Here is a 19,660-nt window from a genome sequence, read left to right on the forward strand (position 1 = left end):
CATTCATTCAAAACGGATTGCAGCGAGTAGAAAGTGTCATTCATGCTGCCTTGGAATGATGCTGCATGTCATTACCTCCCTGTCTGCCTCACTGCCAGACATCAAGTATGTTTGTGCCATCGCTTTCCTGGAGCTCAGAGTCTCCTGATTACTCTCCTGGTACCCGGCTCTCCCGCGACCTTCTCAATGACCTGCCCTCCCAAGAATGCCATAATTTCTGGAGTTTTTTAGGGGATAAAATCTGCCAGTGACAGAAGCCATTTGTAGACAGCGGGAATAAATCATTGGAAAGTGTAAGCACAAGGGAAAATCCCTGTGTTTCTAGTCAGATCCTGCCATTTCCATGTTCTCTCTCCATGGATTTGCTTTGCTCTTTGCTCATTCTCTTTGCAATTTCCCCATCCCCATAGTTCTACCGTGAACATTACAGGTGACTGGGAGAGATTTTGGGAAAACCCATTCACTTTCTTCACCTGCCTAATGAAACTGTTTCATTTTTCTTCTCTTCTTCCCCAGCTGGATAAGGATGCTTTGCTCTGCAAATTTTCAGCCTTCACAGTTGTGAATTTTACCGTCAGTGACGATGGGTGTTGACCATTTTGGGCTTAATATATAGTATGTCTGAGTCTTTGGTCAGGTTCATGTTGGCCTTAGCGGACAGTAAGTAAGGCCTTATGTGAATTAAATGGAGCAGCATCATTTTGGGGACCCTTCATTGGCACCAGGTGGGCACAAGTTGATGAGTTGCAGTTGGGTATCGCCTCCTCCCTGGAGCTGGGCTTCTCCTGGCAGCATTCACAATTTTCCTGATGTTATTGAAGGTATCAGTGGACACTACAGGTGTATGATGTGGCAGTGTACCTGGAAATGGTGCAACTCTGCTGAAGTTAGTGGAGTTTCACCACGTAGGGAAAGGCTGAGTTTGATCTGCTGTCCCATGTTTCATGTTCCTTCCTGGAGCAGGAGTAAGATCGGCTTCCATTTCTGTCACAAATAGATGCTCAGAGCAGCTTTCTGAGCAGCAGAATTCTTCCCTCTTTGGTCCTATATTTATTAGACAATTTGCTTCTCCTTGCAAATGTTTGTTAAAAACTTTTTTGCATGTTCTATCTTCAAGAACAGGTCATATAGTCTGAGTGGATACTAATGAGGGTAGGGAGTAGAGAATATATTTGTTTTTCTCTAGCACCCTACATACTTTGATACTTAAAATAATGGCCTCCTAAAGAGCATTTGTTTCTGAATAAGACCATTTTACGATTTAGTATTTGCACTGTATTAGCTTCTAGAACGTCACATCCAGATGAAGGTGTAACAGTAGGAGCTACTAAAATATGTAGGAAGAGGCTCTGGCAGAACTCACAACTGAAACAGAAAAGACCTACTAAATATTATATATATTATACCCTTAATATTCATGGTAAGGACGAGAAATGGAATAACAGAGATTAATTTACGTGCCTGTGGTTATACAAGAAGTCAATTGCGAGGCTATCGAACCGGTGTCAGGAACCTTAAGTCCCCATTTGGCGTTTCATCACAAGAGCATCGAATCACAGTGGGAATCGATGTTCAGTTCTTGATGCAAGAGGAATATGGGGTCAGACTTTTTCTGTTAGCAAATATAAGCAAGTGCATTTTCCTTTTGCAACTAACTCTGGATAGTGCTTGTGTTCCTAAGTATTTACATTAAAATCAGTCTCTGCGATAATCAGATTTTATTTCTAGCATCTAATCGATGCTCAGGGCTTTGTGGTTTAATTACTAGAATAATTGTTTGCTGAAAACACAGTTCAGTATCTATTTTTTCCTTTAAAGGTCAACTCTATCATTTTCATTTCCACCCATTTAGTACTTTATTGATCTTTATGTCGTTTCATGAAGAATGCTGCATCGTGCCAGACAAAATAAAGGCCAAAACTTGAAATAAGAAAAGGGCATACTTTTTCTTAAATACAAAAATGGAAAACTCCCTATTTCAGCCTTGCTTGCTGCAGGCAAATCCTTCATACAGTGTCTCCAGGAAAAATGATTCTGAAAATTACATTTGCTCTTTATGGAAGGAAAAAAAAAAAGCGAACCAAGAATCTTTTCTGAGCCTGATTAACATCAGACATAAACTGAAGTACAGAAAGAAATTTTGCAGTTTAGCTGCTGATCCTTTACAGCAGATAAGGACACGGGCTCTGTCGGGAGGACGGGAAGTCGGTGTGACTTGCATTTAGAGAGGGCTGAACAAGCGGCTTGAGTAGCCGCACGGAGAAATTCTCTCTCCTCTTTGTAGAGGGGAAAATCACGTGGCTTCAGCTGTAAATTTGGAAGGTATTTAGTCAAATAACAGCAACCGTTGCTTTGCTGCCATCCTGCAATAGAAATGAGATGCTGTTGATCAGAGAGATGCGTGAGGTGCTCTCCGTCTGCAGCCTCTCCAGCTTTTTCACTCCCCTGCCATTTAGTTTTAATTTGCAAAAATGTTTAATTTTGCAAAAATGTATCTGTCTTTCCCAGATTATGGGAAAGGGTGCTGGGTTACGGAGTGGAAAATAGGCTTGTTGAAATATGGGCATTAAAAGGTAGCATGGGACCAGTTTCCATTTCGTGTTCTTTTCCTACGAGTATACGGAGTTAAATCCTACAGTTGTAGCTCAGGAAAACCCACCGGCGATTTTAGGGGGACTTGGTGCCAGAAAGGGCTAAAACTTTGGCTTAATTTAAGTATAAAGATCCCTGACCCATCTTTGCAGTTTGGCTCTCGGCAGCATCAGATGCCACAGCTTCTCAACTGCCACAGGGCAGCTCCATGCGGTATTTATCCCTCTTTATTTTCTCTGATCCCCAAGACAATTTGAGCAGATTGCAAACACAACACAGAGCCTGCTGGCAGTAGGAAGAATTTATGTTCTCGGGCAACGTCCTCAGCTGCTGTAAATCAGGAAACAGGCAACTAAGGATCTCATCTTACCTTAAAGCTTTTTAAAAAATGTGGAGATATGCTTACTATGGAACTTACTTATGCTTACTGTGCTTCCCCCACAGGGCATGGCCATGTAAATCTGCACACACGTGTGGCTTACCTGGCAATAACAGCCATGCCAATCATTAAATTTGTTGGATTTTTTATATTCTAGTTCGTGATTAAACATTACTGAATTTTAACTATTTGGACCGAAACTTTTTCCATGGTGCTTGCCCTAGACTTTTAAAGAAAATTTTAGCAAAAGGAGTTCACCTGCTCCAGTGGATGAAGAGAAGATAAAAAGAAACCACTAGTAATTTTTTTTACTGGAGACCTCTGAGGAAAAAGTAATGTGCAATTAGAAATGGCATCCTGCTGAATATACAAAATGGAGTGTTTCTTTACTCATGAGTCTTGACTTTGCAGCTTTAATACCCTTTTTAAGACAGCTCTTGTGTATCATTTATTTACGTACCGCTACCCAACTATTACTACATAAAAGCAGCAATTGAAGAGCCACGTGTCCTGTGAAAGAAAGCCTTCATGTGCTTTTTCAGTGCTTTTTTCAGAGCTGTTCCAGAGTTTTTGCTAATCCCTGCACTCTGAATTCTTGTAAAGTTTTGCTGTACAGAGGTTTTATTTTGCAAGTGCCCCCATTGCTCAGTGCAAGGACTATTAACCTGGCCTCCCGTAGCCCAGAGAATGGATTAAAAATCTCAAAAGAGCAACAAGATGAACAAAAAACTGCCGTGAAACCCCACTTCATGCATTCTGCTTCCCTTGGAGAGGAGCTGAAGAAGACATGCAGCATGAAGGCCTTGTGAGAAGCTTGGAAGCCCTGGAGACCCAAATGAGGGTCTGTTGTGTCTCAGCCAAGGGAACCCAGGGGCTGGAGTTTTAAATGGGGGTTTTCACCATTGCCTGTGAGACCGCGCCGTATTTTCTTTTAGCTTCAGGATATTAGATCTTGCAGTTGTGGCGTATTTATGTTGTAGAGCAGCCGTTGCATTTTAGCTTTTTTTTAGAAGTTTTTAAGGTATTTATCTTTGCTTGGTCCAGTAAGACCAGTGGTATGGAGGCTGGAGTACAGAGGGAGGGACAGAAGATAACATCACATAGAATCATAGAATAGTTTGTGTTGGAAGGGATATTCAAAGCCCATCTGGTGCCCCCCCTGCCATGAGCAAGGACATCTGCACCAGCTCAGGTTGCTCAGAGCCCCGTCCAGCCTGGCCTGGGATGTCTCCAGGGATGGTTCAGCCACCACCTCTCTGGCCAACCTGGGTGGATGACACTGTGCAAGTGTCAATCTCTCTCAGTGATTCTGGGAGCTGAAGGTAGATAGACTTTTAATTTGGGCATCTCGGATAGCTGCCTGAAGTTTCATGGGATACACATTAAGTCTTGCAAACAGTTTTTCCCTTTCAGGTGGTGACATGCGTTTTACAGAGGAGGAGGGCGAGCTACAAGTGGCAGAGCCAGTTAGTAGATAAGGCATCCCAATTCAGTTTTTAGGAATAGGTTATATTCCCAATATGGACATTGTGACTATGTCATGAGTGAAAGCTGGTGAATATGAACATTTTCAGCCCACAAGAAAGCCCATTAGCTAAAGCAGGGCAGATCCTTGCTGGTGGTAAGTCCATGTGTTGCTCTAGGAGCTGTGCCAGGCCAGAACGGTGAAGAACCTGGTCCAGCATTTGCTTTGGTGGACACGTTGATGTTTCCATGAGCAAGATCTGCATTTCCTCTACCAGAGTGCACACAACTTTTGGACATGGTGCAATGCAGTAAATGTTTAATTGTACAACAAGTTGTGACAGCCAATTCACAGCAGCGTCCTGCTGATACCTTTTACACTTAGGATTTGGAAAGGTTTTCTACCTTGGCTTTGTTTTAACATCTTGAGCCTGTTTGGTTCCATTTAGGGAGAAACAAACAGTTTGTCTATGTCAACAAGTGTTTTGAAGGCACCAGAGAAGAACTGAGTTTACAGAGAAGGGCAGTGCCTTCGCCAGCCTCAGCAAGTGGCCACTCGGTGCGGGCAGATCCAAGTGGAAAACAGCCTAAAAAGTGCAACGGAAAAGGAGAAACCTGACCTAATGGCATGGGGAAGGCAGTGTCGTAAGGATTGCTGAGGTCAGGGAAGGAGCTGGGAAGACAATTTGAGCTTCTTTCTGGGTGAGCACGGCAAGTTGTCCCTCCCAATGTGCAGCCAGGCTTGGGCTGTAGCTGGGCAGACAGGGAAAGGTTGTAGTCGGTACAGTTAATAAGCCAGACAGTTTCATGGTAATTAGTAAAGTTCACTTTATTAATTCAAAGTTCACCCAACATTCTTTTTTTTCCTGAAAACCAAATAGTAATTGTCAGTTTGACTTTTGTTTGATTATTTGGCCGTTCAAGTCTTCTTGAGTTGGGCATGTGGGGAAATGCATTCATCAACATTCCCATTGAGTAGAAATAGTTTTTTTTCTGGAATTAAAAATAAGCCGCCTCCCAGCCAAATGCTGTTTTCTGTATTATTTGTTTGTTCTAGTGAGTAAATTGGCAAACGTATTTTTTAGGGAAAAGGAGCCGATGCAGCCTTGTGCCATTAACTTCTCAGAGCTGAGCAGGTGAAGCACGGAGCGTTTCTGCAAAATTGTTCTTGCTAGACTCATTTAAAATAAAATCTTACCTGCAAGAGAAATGGGTGGAATCTGTAAGGTAACGGAATCACAGAACGGTTTGGGTTGGAAGGGACCTTAAAGATCATCTAGTTCCAACCCCCTGCCATGGGCAGGGACACCTTCCACTAGACCAGGTTGCTCAGAGCCCCGTCCAGCCGGGGCTTGAACGCTCCCAGGGATGGGGCATCCACAGCTTCTCTGGGCAGCCTGTGCCAGGGCCTCAGCACCCTCGTGGGGAAGAATTTCTTCCTTATAACTGATCTAAATCTCCCCTCTTTTGGTTTAAAGCCATTACTCCTTGTCCTATCGCTATATGCCCTTGTAAAAAGTCCCTCTCCAGCTTTCCTGTAGGTCCCCTTTAGGTACTGGCAGGCTACTAAAAGGTGTCCCCAGAGCCTTCTCCTCTTCTCTTTTCTCTTCTCTTCTCTTCTCTTCTCTTCTCTTCTCTTCTCTTCTCTTCTCTTCTCTTCTCTTCTCTTCTCTCTTCTTCTCTCCTCTTCTCTTTCCTCTTCTTCTCTCCTCTTCTCTTCTCTCCTCTTCTTCTCTTCTCTTCTCTTTGCTTCGCTTCGCTTCTCTCCTCTTCTTCTCTTCTCTTCTCTTCTCTTCTCTTCTCTTCTCTTCTCTTCTCTTCTCTTCTCTTCTCTTCTCTTCTCTTCTCTTCTCTTCTCTTCTCTTCTCTTCTCTTCTCTTCTCTTCTCTTCTTTCTTCTCTTCTCTTTCCTCTCCTCTCCTCTCCTCTCCTCTCCTCGCCGAACACCCCAACTCTCAGCCTGTCCTTACAGCAAAGGTGTTCCGTCCCTCTGATCATCTTTGTGGCCTCCTCTGGACTCGCTCCAGCAGTTCCATGTCCTTCTTATGTTGGAGACCCCAGAGCTGGACACGGGACTACAGGGGGGGTCTCACCAGAGTGGGGTAGAGGAGGACAATCACTTCCCTTGACCTGCTGGCCATGCCTCTCTTGATGCAGGCCAGGATGCAGTTGGCTTTCTGGGTTGTGACCACACATTGCCGGCTCTTTGTTGAACTTCTCATCAACCAACACCCCCAAGTTCTTCTCCTCAGGGCTGCTCTCCATCCATTCTCCACTCAGCCTGTGTTTGTGCTTGGGATTGCCCTGACCCACGTGCAGGACCTTGCACTTGGCCTTGTTGAACTTCATGAGGTTTGCGCAGTCCTACCTCTCAAGCTTAATAGGGCAAATTGCTTGGTGTAGATGGACTGATTTTTCTCTATTTTTTACATTTTAACCAGCTCTCCTCTGCTGGAGTGAGGAATACAGCTTGGAAATTGTGCATGTAAGTGAGGGAAGAGGAGGACTAACTATAGCAAATCTCTTGCTCCAGTGTATGTAACGGAGGTTGAACAGGTGCTCTAGAGGACAGTAATGTCCCATTTTCTCACTGCAGAGGTTTATACAGGCAGCTGCTCTGGCAGCCGGGTCTCTAGCAAAGTCTAACCATCAAGGACAAATTTTACTCCTCCTGACTACCACGAGTTGTTAGCTCCAGCCAGAAGTAGCTCCAAACCCCAGCCATTTCATGACGGGGAACAGGGAGAGCAGGGTAGCAGCCAGGCATGGAAGAGGTGAATGAGTTTGTCCTGGGGAAAGAGGCGATGGGAGATGTGCTGAGCTGCATCAGCTGCAAGGTGCAGCTACCTTTCACTGTACCATGACCTACACAAAGCCTCCTCACTACGTATTTACAATTTCTGTGCTGTTGCAAATACGCCAAGCCAGGCTTTTCCTACCTTACAACAACCGTATCTGTGGGTGGGACAAAAACCTTGTCCTGGCCAGAGGAAGGCAGAGCAAACCCAACATCCACGGCAGGCGTTTCCAGTGCTCAAAAATTGCTGCTCTCTCTGCTCCTTGGCTCCATCCATCTTTGTCTGCTGCATCTTGTCTGGTGCACAGGTCACTTGCGGTGGGGACGGTCACCTGCTGCAGTGGGGGCCTTGTCCTCAAACAACTTCTCTGGTTCCCGAGATAGGAGTGTCTCTGGTTTCACAGATGTGAAAGCAATTAACAGGAACTGTTAGATCAAAATCTTTTGACGCCCTGAGCCTATGGGGGTGACTGGTATTTTCTGATTGCTCAGAATGAAGCTTGGTGCAGCTCTCCCAGCTTATTGCACTTAGGGAATTACAGATACAAAGGTTGAGTCAGGTTACTTGAGCTCCAGCCTAACCATAAAACCATCCTTCAGGCCTTTTCTCTGCCCTTTGGAGAGCAGATGGGAGCTTGGGTGCCACATTTTCACCGCTGGTCTGGTGGTCATGGTGGAGAATTGTGCTGGATGTACCAATCGGTATCAAGATAAAGTTCTGGAATTTAGATGTAAATGCTGGATTTGAAAATACAGCAAGATGCACAGGGCAGAGGGATAATGTACTGGTTTTGCCATGGAAAAATAGAATTGCTTGAGATCATGATTAAAAATGGGAATATAATTAAAACAGTGTGATAGGATGGAACTAAAGTGATAAGATAAAGCAGCAGGATATACAAGAGGGGAAAAGGGAGTCAGAACTGATGGCAGGAGAGCATGAATTATTGATTGAAATCTCTACCAGAAGGTAAAATCTTTGCATTTTCTTATCCGAGAATGAATGAGAAATGAACAGAATTATTAAGCAGCTTTATCATTCCATTGGAGTGGATAATTAGGCAATTAGGATTACTAAAAGTTGGCAAAGCATGAAGCCCAGAGGACTTGTGCTCCTGATTTCAGAGGGGGGTGGTGAGGGAAGCAAGGGAAAGCATTTGGCGAGGGATTTGACGATGATTTATGGTGAGGCTTAAAGGCAGAGCCTGGCTCTGGCACCCAGTACCCTGCAACTTCCAGAATAAAAGGGAGTTCAAGAGACCTGACCAACAACGAGCTTATTTGAAGGTGGACAGTCCTCTGAACAGCACCGAGAAGTGAGGTTGCGAACGAAGGTTCACGGAAGGAGAGCACAGCTAGTAACGGTACACGTGGACCCGCTTTTTCCCATGGTGGGGCTGCACAGTAGCCATGGGAACCACTGTGTAGTAAATGCTTTGTGTGCTTTTTCCAGAACTTTGTCCTCAGTTAACATCCCCTCTCCTTTCAGGTGAGTTGTTTGTAGTGAGACTTTGCAGGGCCATAAGCTGAGGGTGCTGCCAGATCCCCGAGCAGAGCACCAGGAGGTCACACTCTTCCCTGGGAGGAAAGCGTCAGTGTGGTTTAGATTTGTGGTGAATATGGGCTGTCATCCTACATTAATTTCATTTTCTTTGGTCAGGACTGGCAAATACTGGGTTTGTCCCTGATGTAAATCATGCAAATGCTTTGTTGTCAGAGGGTCCTTCCAGCTGGACTTGGAGGCAGCTTCCAAACCTCTTCCACCTCAATTCTCCATTGTACATTATATCTGATCACCCGCTTGGTAAAGAGGAGCCCCACAAAAAAATGACCGAGCAGCTTGAGTACGCTGACTGAATCTATTCTTGCAGGGATGCAAAGCTGTAGGACACAGTTCAGCAGTGAAAGGAGATGTTGGGCCATCCACTGCCATGTGCCGCAGACCCTCAAATGCCGCCTATCACCTCCTGAACCTTCAACCTGCATCTGGCAAAACCTGAAATTTTAGAAAGGTTTTTCTCATGGGGCTTTTTGACTGTCCCTTTGGACCAAGTTCCTCCAAGGACGGGCCGGGCAGGCAGTGCAGGTTGCTGCTTAACTCTGCAAATGAGCTTGACCTCTTCAGTTGGCACCGTGGCTTTTTAATAGCTGGCTGCACATTTCAAAGGGGAAAGCTGGGTAAAAAAGGCTAAAAATAGCACGGTGCATCTGTAACTGTCTGAATTCATCCTGGGCTGCTCTGACGCCAGTGCTAGACAACCGTGCTCCTCCTCCATGCTCCTGACCTGCTTAATCTTAAGCTATATATTATTTAAAATTAATTTGCAGAGATGCAGACATTATATAAATCACTGAGGAAATGTCGGATTATGTATGTAATTTTCAGAAGTGCTCCACACTCATCTCACTCAGTTCCCCATGAAACCAAGGGATCAAAATTAAGCCGAGGCAGAGCTGGGACTAGTCACTGTCCTTGAAATGCCACGGAAGACAAGCCAGCACTGCAGACACTTGCTAGCGATTTCGCACCCAAAGATTGTTGTCATTTTTTCAGGATGTTCAGTGATCAGGGACTGAAAAAAAAAAAAAAAAAAAGAGACGATGAAAAATACATGGATTAGAGCAGGGGTGTCAAACTCATTTTCACCGGGGGCCACATCAGCCTCGCGGTTGCCATCCAAAGGCCGAATGTAATTTTAGGATTATATAAATGCAGGAGTAGTTACATTTATACAGTCTAAATAGAGTATTTTTCAGTTATCAGGGAAGAAAAAAAACAAACAAAGGAGAGTATGAAAAATACATGGATTAGAGTATTTTTTACTAATTATTTGCTTGGCCTCATTGGCAAGTCACCTAGTGTTCTTGGAGAGTGTTGTATTTTTATGAGAAGGTAGCATCCACAATGTTCTTCTTCCACGACCAAGTCCAGAATATTAATTATGGATGGTGATGCATAATTAGAGTCTGAAGTCCAGAATTAATTGATGTTAGCCATTTAGCACAGATATCAATTCTAACTTGAAAAAGTGCTTTATCTCCTACCCACACCCCGCAGTGTCCACATATGGGTAAATAATTGCAGCAGTAAGCGCTCGGTTTCAATGGCACACTGTCTTGTCATTTCCTCGGAGGCGTTTAACCAGTTTTGTGCATTAGTGGCATTAAAAGTGTTTGTAATTCATGATAATCTGGTGCTCCTTGACTTGACTTGTAGATCTGAGGGGTTCGCTCCTACCCGGGAGAGCTGGACCCGCTAATGCTGCACACGGGTGAAATCCTGCTGGGACATTGAAGGTTTTTGACCTCCTGCTGCCTTAACCTTCCAAATTCGGGACCATTATTTTCCCCTAGCACAGGTCAGGGGCTTTCAACCAGCCAGAGCCAGCCTGTGGCTGCGTTAGAGCATCTCTCAGAGAGGCGTCCAGGCTGGAGGAGAAATCACGTTTGATGTTTTTAACACGGCTCAGGCTGATTCACAGAGGCATCTGGCATGCGCTTTACATGGCTGAAAAGGTTGGTTTTAATAATGAGCTATTGTATAAACAGCAAACAAAGATTTGTACTGTAGTGTCTGCGGGTCCCAATGGACGTGCTGCTGTCGTTTTGCAGAGCAGAGGAGAACAAAGCTGGAATTTGTGTTTGTTGAAAAGAGGTAGTAGAATATTATTAGATCAGTCCTTGCCTCCGACTTGTCAGAAATACTCCGGAGTTAATTGCTGCTTTAGAGGCACTGTTTTTGGCTGCAAGAAAGCGGGTCAACTATTGATGAAATCGCCGATCCCATCTAATTATTGTGAAAGACGTGTCAAAATAGGCTTTGTGCTTAGTTTGAGTTGGGGCCAACCGAGCATCACAGCAGCACCGTGTGGACGCGTGCAGCTGTCTGGATGTGCAGGGGGGACGTTGGTGCAACGCTTCAGATCATGCACTGGGGTTTTGACACTGGCTGTTACTGAGGTTGTATCATGGAGGGGATTGGTCTTTTCTCCCAAGTTACAAGTGACAGGACAAGAGGAAATGGCCCCAGGTTGCGCCAGGGAAGGTTCAGATTGGATATGAAGAAAAAACTCTTCACATAAATGGTTGTGAAGCATTGGAACAGGCTGCCCAGGGAAGTGGTGGAGTCACCATGCCTGGAGGGGTTTAAAAGATGTATAGATGAGGTTCTTAGGGACATGGGTTAGTGCTGGAGTTAGGTTATGGTTGGACTCCATGATCTTGAGGGTCTCTTCCAATGAAAATGATTCTATGATTCCATGATTCTACTGCGTGACTGAGAGTCACCATCAACCCTCTTCCCTTCCGCCTGGGATAAAACATGATAGCATCGTTAAAGGTGAAAGCATGAGAAGGCTCTTTGGCAAGAATTTAGGGGTGAGTTCCTTTGGTTTGTAATATTTGTGGTTTTAAGCAGAATTTTCTGGGTGTTTGGTGTTCCCGTGCCTGTCAGAAAGGCAATGGTGTAGGGGCTCTCCTTAATAGTCTACGTTTATACTCAGTGTTTTAGTGTTACACCTACAAACCCAGCTGAGAAACGCAGCCCAGGGGAACCCTGCATTTCCTTCCCCTCTGGTATTCCCCTGGGAGTGAAATACCAGAAATTCAAGTCATGCAGGCTTGGACTGGCAGAGGATGATGAAGATGGCACCTTCATCAACTGAGTTTACTATGGCTTAGTCCATGCGGGTCAGGACTAATGGTGGGAAGGGTGGTAAAAGTAGACATCTTATCCTCTTCTAGTGCTGTGGGTGACTGAGTACGTCTCCCGGATAACAAAATTTTTTTACTTAGCTACCTCTCAGAGACAGGTCAGCTTGTGTGTACACTCCTGTGCCTGTTTTATACTTTTTTCACCTCCAGGTAATTTGGGATCCTTCTGTTTGCAAAGTGTTGTATTACTAGCAGTTAAGAAAGGAGCGTTGAAATTACTTCGAACCTGTTAAAATGATGCGGTTTAATTCAGCGATGCTGATGTCTGAGCTGAGTCTTATTACTTCCTAGCTGCTGTGCTTCTCCGTATTGTATTTGAGAGATAAAAAGGTGGTTTTCTGGTGCTGCACCCATAAAGCCCATTTCAGTAGGGTGGTTCCCTGAGTTCTGTATGTGCCTGTGCCAACAGACAGGCTCTAATACTGCCAATGAAAGCTTTGAAGGGAGCTTCTTTAAGAAGGCAGGCTCAGAAATAGGGTCTCGCTCCATAAATGGTGTGTTACATTTGGGATCTAATGTGTCCTGGGAGAAATATCCCTCGGAAGGACACTGGTGCATCCAAGAGTCCCCTTGTGCCTCCAGCATTGTCCTCCTGGAGGAACAGGGATCCTTGAGCGGGGCTTAAAACACAGTTGCTGGACCCTGAAAAAACCCAGCATTTAACTGTTTTCTCGCCTCTTACCTATGAGAAGGAATTCGTTAAAACATTAGCGGATCTCTCAAAGGCTGAGCATTTCGTCCTTGGTGCAGCGCAGACGAATCCGGCCGCCTGCAGAGCTTATGAGTCGTGCCCCCACTGCTCAGCCCTTGCGCTTCTTTGGGATTAGCCGAATAGTTCATCCCAAAGTACATGCCATTAAAGACTTTTAATTCTCGGGTATCATATTTCATGGCACTTATATTGACTGTTAGGAAATGAAAGTCTCTGTAATGGCAGTATGAATTTACTTGGTTTAGTAATTTAGCACCTCCAGTGCTATTCCAGTCCTCCGATATTTTCTGGTGACTTCCCAAAGCAGACAGTGGCTGCTTTCAAAAAAAAGGGGAATAAAATACAGGGAATAATACTTTTTAAGGCATTGTTACAGGCTGTGCCAAAAAGAGGGAAAGTTATCTGTGTGGAGGAGGCCAGCGCAAGGGCATAGCCACGCTGTAAGGTTTTCATCCCACTGTGTGTGTGAGAAATGCTGGTTAAAAACACACAACCCGAAATACTTTTTTTAATCTTCCTTTTTTTAATCACTCCGAAGATGTGAATTGCACAGGCAAAAGCGATATTCTTGCCTGCCAGCTCGCTTCAAGTGTTTCTTGTGTTGAATTGCTGCATTTGCTCTTTTTCATGAATGAGAAGAGAGGAAATCTAAAGAAAAGTGTTAGCAGCTTGTCAAGTTAATTAGTGTCTATTTTAATACTATCATTATCATTCTTTACTAACTAATACAATGAGTAACATGATTACATCTTTTTTTGTCTTATTTTTCAGTGAGAAGCTGGATGGAGAAGCTGAAAGATAAGGTAGGAGGCTCAGTGTTTCAATTACTTTAAAAGGAAAAACACTTTTATTTGCAGGAATAAATAAACTCTTGTCAGTGCAGTTCATTATCTTTACAAAGGCAATCGAGAAAGGGCTTAAAATTTTCTCTGGGAGGCAAATGAACCAGATGCTGCTGTTGTATATAGTGGTGTAAATCCACAGTACATCTCCGATGAGTAGTAACTAAGAGCAGGAGTAGGGAGAGGGGTATTTGATAGACTTCTTTGCGCTAGAAAATCCCCTTCTCTTCAGACTACATGGGTTACTTTTTTATTGCCCTCTAACTTAGCTCCACCCTTTTTCTCTAAGTCCTAAGCTTGGTTCTAGATCCAAGTCAAGAGGATCTAGTGATCCTCCCTGGTAAGAGACTGTGTGCCATGCCACTGCCTCTGGATGAGAACTTTCCTGCCTCCACATGCAACAAGAGCTGCAAATTCCTGGAAGGAAAAAGAGCAAACACAGGGAGACTGAAAAGACAACAGACCCTGATCTTTTCTCCCTGGCGTTACAAAGTGGTGGTCCATGAATTCAAGAGCCGTGCCAGCCACAGGCAGTGATGGCTTTTTAGGCTTTGCTGCCCTAGGGCAAATATTAACATTTTGAAATAGTTGTGAAACCTTCCGAATGTTGTGTTGATGATGGCGAAGCCATGAAGCTGGAAATGAGATGATGGTAGTGTTTAAAGACAAGGACATTTTGTGACTCAACAGAGCCTGGAAATTCTTGAACAGGATCAGAGTTAATAGACAAAAAAACCCACCACAAGGAATAATGACTCGATAGGAAACTCCAGCCCCTGAAAGTACGTCTCTAAGCTTAAGCAGATTGTTAGTCGATGAGCTCAGCCTTCCCACATGATCCCCACCAAATTTCAGCAGCATCTTACCATCAAATTTGGACAGAGAGACAGGGTCTGGGTATTTGTTTTCCAGGACTGGAGAGTGGAAGGGTTTGAGGCGGATTCCTGCCTCTCCCATGTTGAGTTGCTTTTCTGCCTACAATAGGAAGGAGACATGTCTAGTGTGGTCTATGCCCATAGCAGAGCACCTTGGCCTGGGATTCAGCCTGAGCGAACGCCGAAAGGGCAGAGAATGGTTTTCCCAACGAAGGTAAAAAAAGCAGACACCAAGACTGGCTGGAGTGAATGTAGCATGAAGGGGTCACCTGCTCATGCCAGACCTACCCATTGGCACAACATAAGCTTGGGGGCATCAGGCATCTTCTCACTGGAGCCTTTCTTCTTGGCACCTTGTTGGCTACTTCTGCCCTCCCTCATTGCAGAGGTGGGTGTTGCATGGTCCAGTCTCCAAAGGAGTTGCTCTGTAGGGTCTGAGCCTCTTGCAGGTAGATGTTGGACTGCATGGCAGTGCCCAGCACAAGCATTGGTGTAACTGGGGGTCTGCTGGTGGCCACTTGAGAGACTCGGCCCTGAGCCATCTCCCTCCTTTGAGGAATGGCAGATGTGTGGCAGCAGATCTTTTGCCTTGCTGATGCCTTACCTTGGAAAAGCCCAACAAAAACCACTCCCCCAACCACAGGCTGGTGAAGCAAATCGCCCTCAAAAAAATCAGCTCGCCCGGTTTCCTCCTCTTCCTTGTTGAGTTTATCAGCACTGTCATAACATGTGCCCCTCTCATTTGCTGTTGGCAGAGCCCTGCCCTCTGTTTTCCAATCCCTCCACCCAGGAGAGGATCCTGGCACATGATGGCCCCATCCCTGAGAGATGTGTCCTCCTGTGTCCATCAGGGCTGCCCTGCTGGGAGAGGGAAGGGCTTGGGGAGCGTAGGGTCAGTGACAGATTTATAGAATATGTATATTTATAATACATTTATAACATATTATTGTCTGGTCTCCTGCAAACACTGGGCAAACGTTGCATTTGACATGCTGAATAATGGACGTGATGTCCCTCTGAAGTCCTTTGTTGCTGTTATCTCGAAGTCCAGCAGAGCCAGGACAGTCATGGATTGGCTGTATTAAAAGCATCCCTGGGATCTGTAAAGAAGCTGCATCTTCCCCATTGGCAAGGGGGTAAAAAAGTGGCTTCAGAGCTGCTAGTGAAATGGGGTTTCTGATCAAGCAACTGCAGATAGTCCCTCACGACTTGGGCTGCGTGACACAGAAGGGCTGGGACATCAGGTCCTGGATCTGCTTCATGTTGCAGGTTTTGGGGTTGAAATCGTTGGTCCAGCTGTTGGGGGAAGCCTGTAAAAGGGCATGGGCTGGCCAGGCGTGATAAAGGCTTGTGGATGGGCTAGAGAGTTCAGTGATTTCTGGTATGGAAACTCATCTGAGCAGCAGCTATAAAGCCATTTCCAGTCTCCCCTCACCACCCACGCCAGCAGCAAAGTTCCAGAAATAGAAAAACCCATGCCACACTAATTAGGTCATCCAATTAAAGCACCTTAATTGCCTCGCAGAGATATAGTCTTTTATCTGTGTTCTCACTAACCTCCTTTTTCGGGGGTGCAGGCACAGCCCCCCTGCGAGCGTGTGTGCTGGGGTTCTGGGAGGGCATCCAGGGAACCTGCACGATGTGGATGAAGATCCCTCAAGCCTTGGGTTCCAGGCACAAAGTTGTTATTATTTAAAGCCCCAAGCAGGATCTAGAGGGTTTGGGGAGAGCAAAGCAGCCTTTGTTAGCATTGTGTCTGCCCCAGATGAAAGCAGATATTTTCATTCTTCAGGTAACAGGATCATAGAATGTCCTGTAAGGCAAGTGTATGAAGGCAGGGCAGCGTGCACTTAATAGCTTTTTTTCTGCCCCAAAACTCAGTGGATTATGGAAGAGAAACAATTAGTGTGTAAGCAAGTGTTGTTAAGTTGTATTGCGGTTTGGGAGTGCAGGTGACGATGAGCAGTTGTAAGCAATGGACTGAGGCTTGCTGAGAGGTGTCTGATAATCCTCTGAACTGTGCGTGCGTCCCCTGGAAGGTGTAAAATCTGGTTTGGGGGGAGCGGATGGCGAAGGGTAAAGCTGTAGTGCCACAGCAGAGGACTCCATTCCTGCAGTGTGAACAAAGGCAGCGGTCAGAGGGACGGAGCCAGGTTTTACGTGCCACCCTTACTCCACTGAGCCCCCCAGCCTGAATTAGGTGAGGATGCTGAAGAGGATTCTGAAGCAATTTGGTGCTTTAAAACTTGGCTTAATTTTCATTTCAAGTAGTAATATATAAAATAACATGCACTTGGGAATATTTTCCAAAGGATTTATAACGTTTAAATGTATAATATTAAGTTTTTAAATGCGTAATTTTAAATTACTCATGCTTAATATTTTTTTATTGGGCAATGCAAACATATGGGTCATAGCTAATGAATTAGAGCTGATTTACATTTGCCAGGCTTCCCTTAAGGACAGCTCACAGAATCATAGAATGTCCTGAGTTGGGAGGGACCCACACGGATCATGGAGTCCAGCTCCTGTCCCTGCACAGGACACCCCACAGGTCACACCGTGTGTCTGAGGACGTTGTCCAGTCTCTTCTTGAACACTGTCAGGCTTGGGGTGGTGACATCTCCCTGGGGAGCCTGTTCCAGTGTCCAGCACCTCTGGGTGAAGAACCTTTTCTGAATTTCCAACCTGACCCTCCCCTGGTGCATCTTCTGCCATTCCCTTGGGTTCTGTCACTGGTCACCAGAGAGAAGAGCTCAGCTCTCTATGTCCTTGTCCTGTTCATGCAAGCCACCCTTTCCCATGCAAAGTGAAAGCCTTTAGTTGAAAGATTTTGTGTACAAAGCTGATGAGTTTCAATCTGGGCAGGGAGAGGGCAAACTGCTGCTTCTTCCTGCAAAAAGGGAGCACAGCCTGGCTTTGCGCTTCAGCTCCTTCAGAGACCCAGCGGCAGGTGTTGGGAGCAGCTTCTGCTGTCCCTATGCTGAGACATAACATTATCGTCCCAGGGCACTTGGTTTCCCCATGCCAATGTGTCTCTGGGAAGCACGAGGCCTGTGTAATACTGGGTCATTCAAACAGACGGACCCAGTTTCAAGCCAGTATTTTTCACAGTGGCAGCATTTTACAATTACACAAAAACTTACGAATGGGTTAATGAGTTATCAAACAGTAATAATTTGAAACTCTCTGTCCCACCATTTGCAGTGGTAAGAGTTTCATTCACGGGCAGTCCATGCTCGCAGAGATATAGTGATTTCAAATTGGGTCCATCTTCTTGGAACACCCTGTACTCTTTACTGGAGGTACATTGAGCAGGTTGACCACGATAAGACACACTCCAGCAATCAGAGGTGGCCAGGAGGATGTTGGGTCTGTTTCCCATCCACCTCCCACGATGGAGGTCAGCATGCGTGCTTCAAAGTGCAGCCATTCTCCAAAAAGAGCTCGTCACCCGTTCTGCCTGCTCCCTGGCTGGTACCTGCCATCAAACCTGGTGCCTCTTACACACCAGCTCTTCTGCCGGCACCGTGCTGTCCTCTGCCTGCTCCCGCTGCCCCCAGACATACACCTGTGCCTTGGTTTATGCTGGTGGTATCTGGGCAGCTTGGAGCAGCACTCATCCTACTTTACACAGCATGTGGTGAAGCTGTTTGAGTGGTGACAATTCTTTCTTGTGGCTTGAGATTACCTGCCCTTGGCCGTTGAGGTTTTCCATCACATGTGCACCTATATTAACAGAAACTTCACCCCAGTGCTTGAAGATCTGCACCAAAATTGCTTCCTCTCCTATAGGTGGGCAAACACTGTCTCGGCTATCACAAGACAATATCTGTCAGCAAAAGCTGATGGTGAGTGAGCCGTGGTGTTACTGGTATCATGGAATAGTTTGGGCTGGAAGGGCCCTCCCCAGCTCCCCCAGTGCCCCCCTGCCATGAGCAGGGACATCTGCACCAGCTCAGGTTGCTCAGAGCCCCGTCCAGCCTGGCCTGGGATGTCTCCAGGGATGGTTCAGCCACCACCTCTCTGGCCAACCTGGGCCAGGCTCTCACTGCCCTCAGGGCCAACAATTTCTTCCTTCTATCCAGTCTGAATCTCCCCTCCTTTAGTTTAAAACCATCACCCCTTGTCCTATTACTACATACATACTAAAAAGTCTCTCCCCATCTTTCTTACAGGCCCCTTTTAAGTACAGAAAGTCTACACTAAGGTCTCCCCGGAGCTTCTCTTCTCCAGCTGAACAGCCCAGCTCTCTCAGCCTGTCCTCCCAGCAGAGCTGTTCCAGCCTCGGGTCATTTCTGGGGCTCCTCTGGCCCCTCTCCAGCAGCTCCATGTGTGTCCTGTGCTGAGGCCCCAGAGCTGGCCCAGCACTGCAGGGGGGGCTCACCGAGCGGGGCAGAGGGGCAGAGTCACCTCCCTCCACCTGCTGCCCATGTTCCTGGACCAACTTGGTCCTAGAGTAAAGCTGGTGGAGGCCTTTTTTACTGATCCTGGAAGCCAGGCTCATCCCTTGCAGGCAGGTGATACAGACCCAAGTACAATAAACTTTGACGAAAGCAGTGTAGGGATATATCACAGTCCTGGACTGGTGAAAAACGTCTCTGAAAGGATGGTCTTGTGAGCGCTGCTCTGCTTCTCTCTTTTCCACACAGGCTGGGTACATGTCGGGGATGCTGGTGCCTGTAGGAGTTGGAATAGCCGGAGCCCTTTTTATCCTAGGGGCACTCTACAGCATTAAGATCATGAATCGCCGAAGGAGAAATGGCTCGAAGAGACATAAAAGAAAGGTATGGCAACTGCAAAGGAAAACTCCAATCCCACCTACTCTCCTTTTAACCATTTTCGCTGTAACACGAGCGCAGCCTGGTTACGGTTTCTTTGGGTTGAAGTGTCCAGGACGTCTCGGTTAGACTTAGAGGGGGATGCAAATACTCTTCATTTCCCTTTTGCATGTGGACTTCTTTCACGTTTCTCTTCTTCCTCCAGCAGCGGGAATTTAACAGCATGCAAGACCGAGTCATGCTCTTAGCTGACAGCTCTGAAGATGAATTTTGAACCGAACTGCAGTGCCCTTTGTGAGAGTCCGTGACTTTTCAAAAGAGGGAGGGGGAGGAAAGAAAAAAAAAAAGAACAAACAACTTTCTGCTGCATCGCTGCTCTCCACCGCCCCGAGCCACCGAGCAGTGGTCGGTACCACCCCGGCGAAACGGCATGCTCTGCTCTACGTGTACCGCCCAGTGATGTGTGTTTTGATACCGTAGTGAGATTTCACATTCGCACCCGGCGC

At 46.0% G+C, this 19,660-nt stretch overlaps 1 protein-coding gene across 1 annotated transcript in view; it reads left to right on the forward strand.

Moving 5' to 3' along the window:
- ARMH4 (armadillo like helical domain containing 4) overlaps positions 1-19,428 on the forward strand; it is a 68,781-nt gene extending 49,353 nt beyond the window's left edge. Inside the window, exons 6-8 of the mRNA XM_065635622.1 lie at positions 13,428-13,459; positions 19,026-19,160; positions 19,360-19,428. Coding sequence (XP_065491694.1) covers positions 13,428-13,459; positions 19,026-19,160; positions 19,360-19,428 — 236 coding nt within the window. The remainder of the gene's footprint in view (positions 1-13,427; positions 13,460-19,025; positions 19,161-19,359) is intronic.
- Positions 19,429-19,660: the final 232 nt, after the last annotated feature.

This window comes from Caloenas nicobarica, chromosome 5 (assembly GCF_036013445.1).
Source record: "Caloenas nicobarica isolate bCalNic1 chromosome 5, bCalNic1.hap1, whole genome shotgun sequence".
NCBI lineage: Eukaryota > Metazoa > Chordata > Aves > Columbiformes > Columbidae > Caloenas > Caloenas nicobarica.